This window comes from Phaethon lepturus, unplaced genomic scaffold, assembly GCF_000687285.1.
Source record: "Phaethon lepturus isolate BGI_N335 unplaced genomic scaffold, ASM68728v1 scaffold34064, whole genome shotgun sequence".
NCBI lineage: Eukaryota > Metazoa > Chordata > Aves > Phaethontiformes > Phaethontidae > Phaethon > Phaethon lepturus.
The window spans coordinates 419-650 of NW_010537598.1; the positions used below are offsets into that span (position 1 = coordinate 419).

Below are 232 nucleotides of genomic sequence, written 5' to 3' on the forward strand. Positions count from 1 at the left end.
CATGGGGGGGCTGGCCGCCCTCTTCGGCATGCCCTGGCTCAGCGCCACCACCGTCCGCACCATCACCCACGCCAACGCCCTCACCGTCATGACTAAGACCTCCGCTCCCGGCGAGAAGTCCCAGATCTTGGAGGTCAAGGAACAGCGCATCAGTGGCTTGTTGGTGGCCGTGCTCATCGGTGAGCTGGGGGGGTGCCCCCCAACCCGGGTGGAAAGGGCTGGGTGCCCCCAG

General features: G+C 67.7%; 1 protein-coding gene across 1 annotated transcript in view; it reads left to right on the top strand.

The window, feature by feature from the left end:
- The window catches only part of LOC104620346 (band 3 anion transport protein-like), a 1,170-nt gene continuing 938 nt past the window's right edge, over positions 1 to 232 (top strand). The window contains exon 1 of the mRNA XM_010286535.1: positions 1 to 179. Coding sequence (XP_010284837.1) covers positions 2 to 179 — 178 coding nt within the window. The 5' untranslated portion in view covers position 1. The remainder of the gene's footprint in view (positions 180 to 232) is intronic.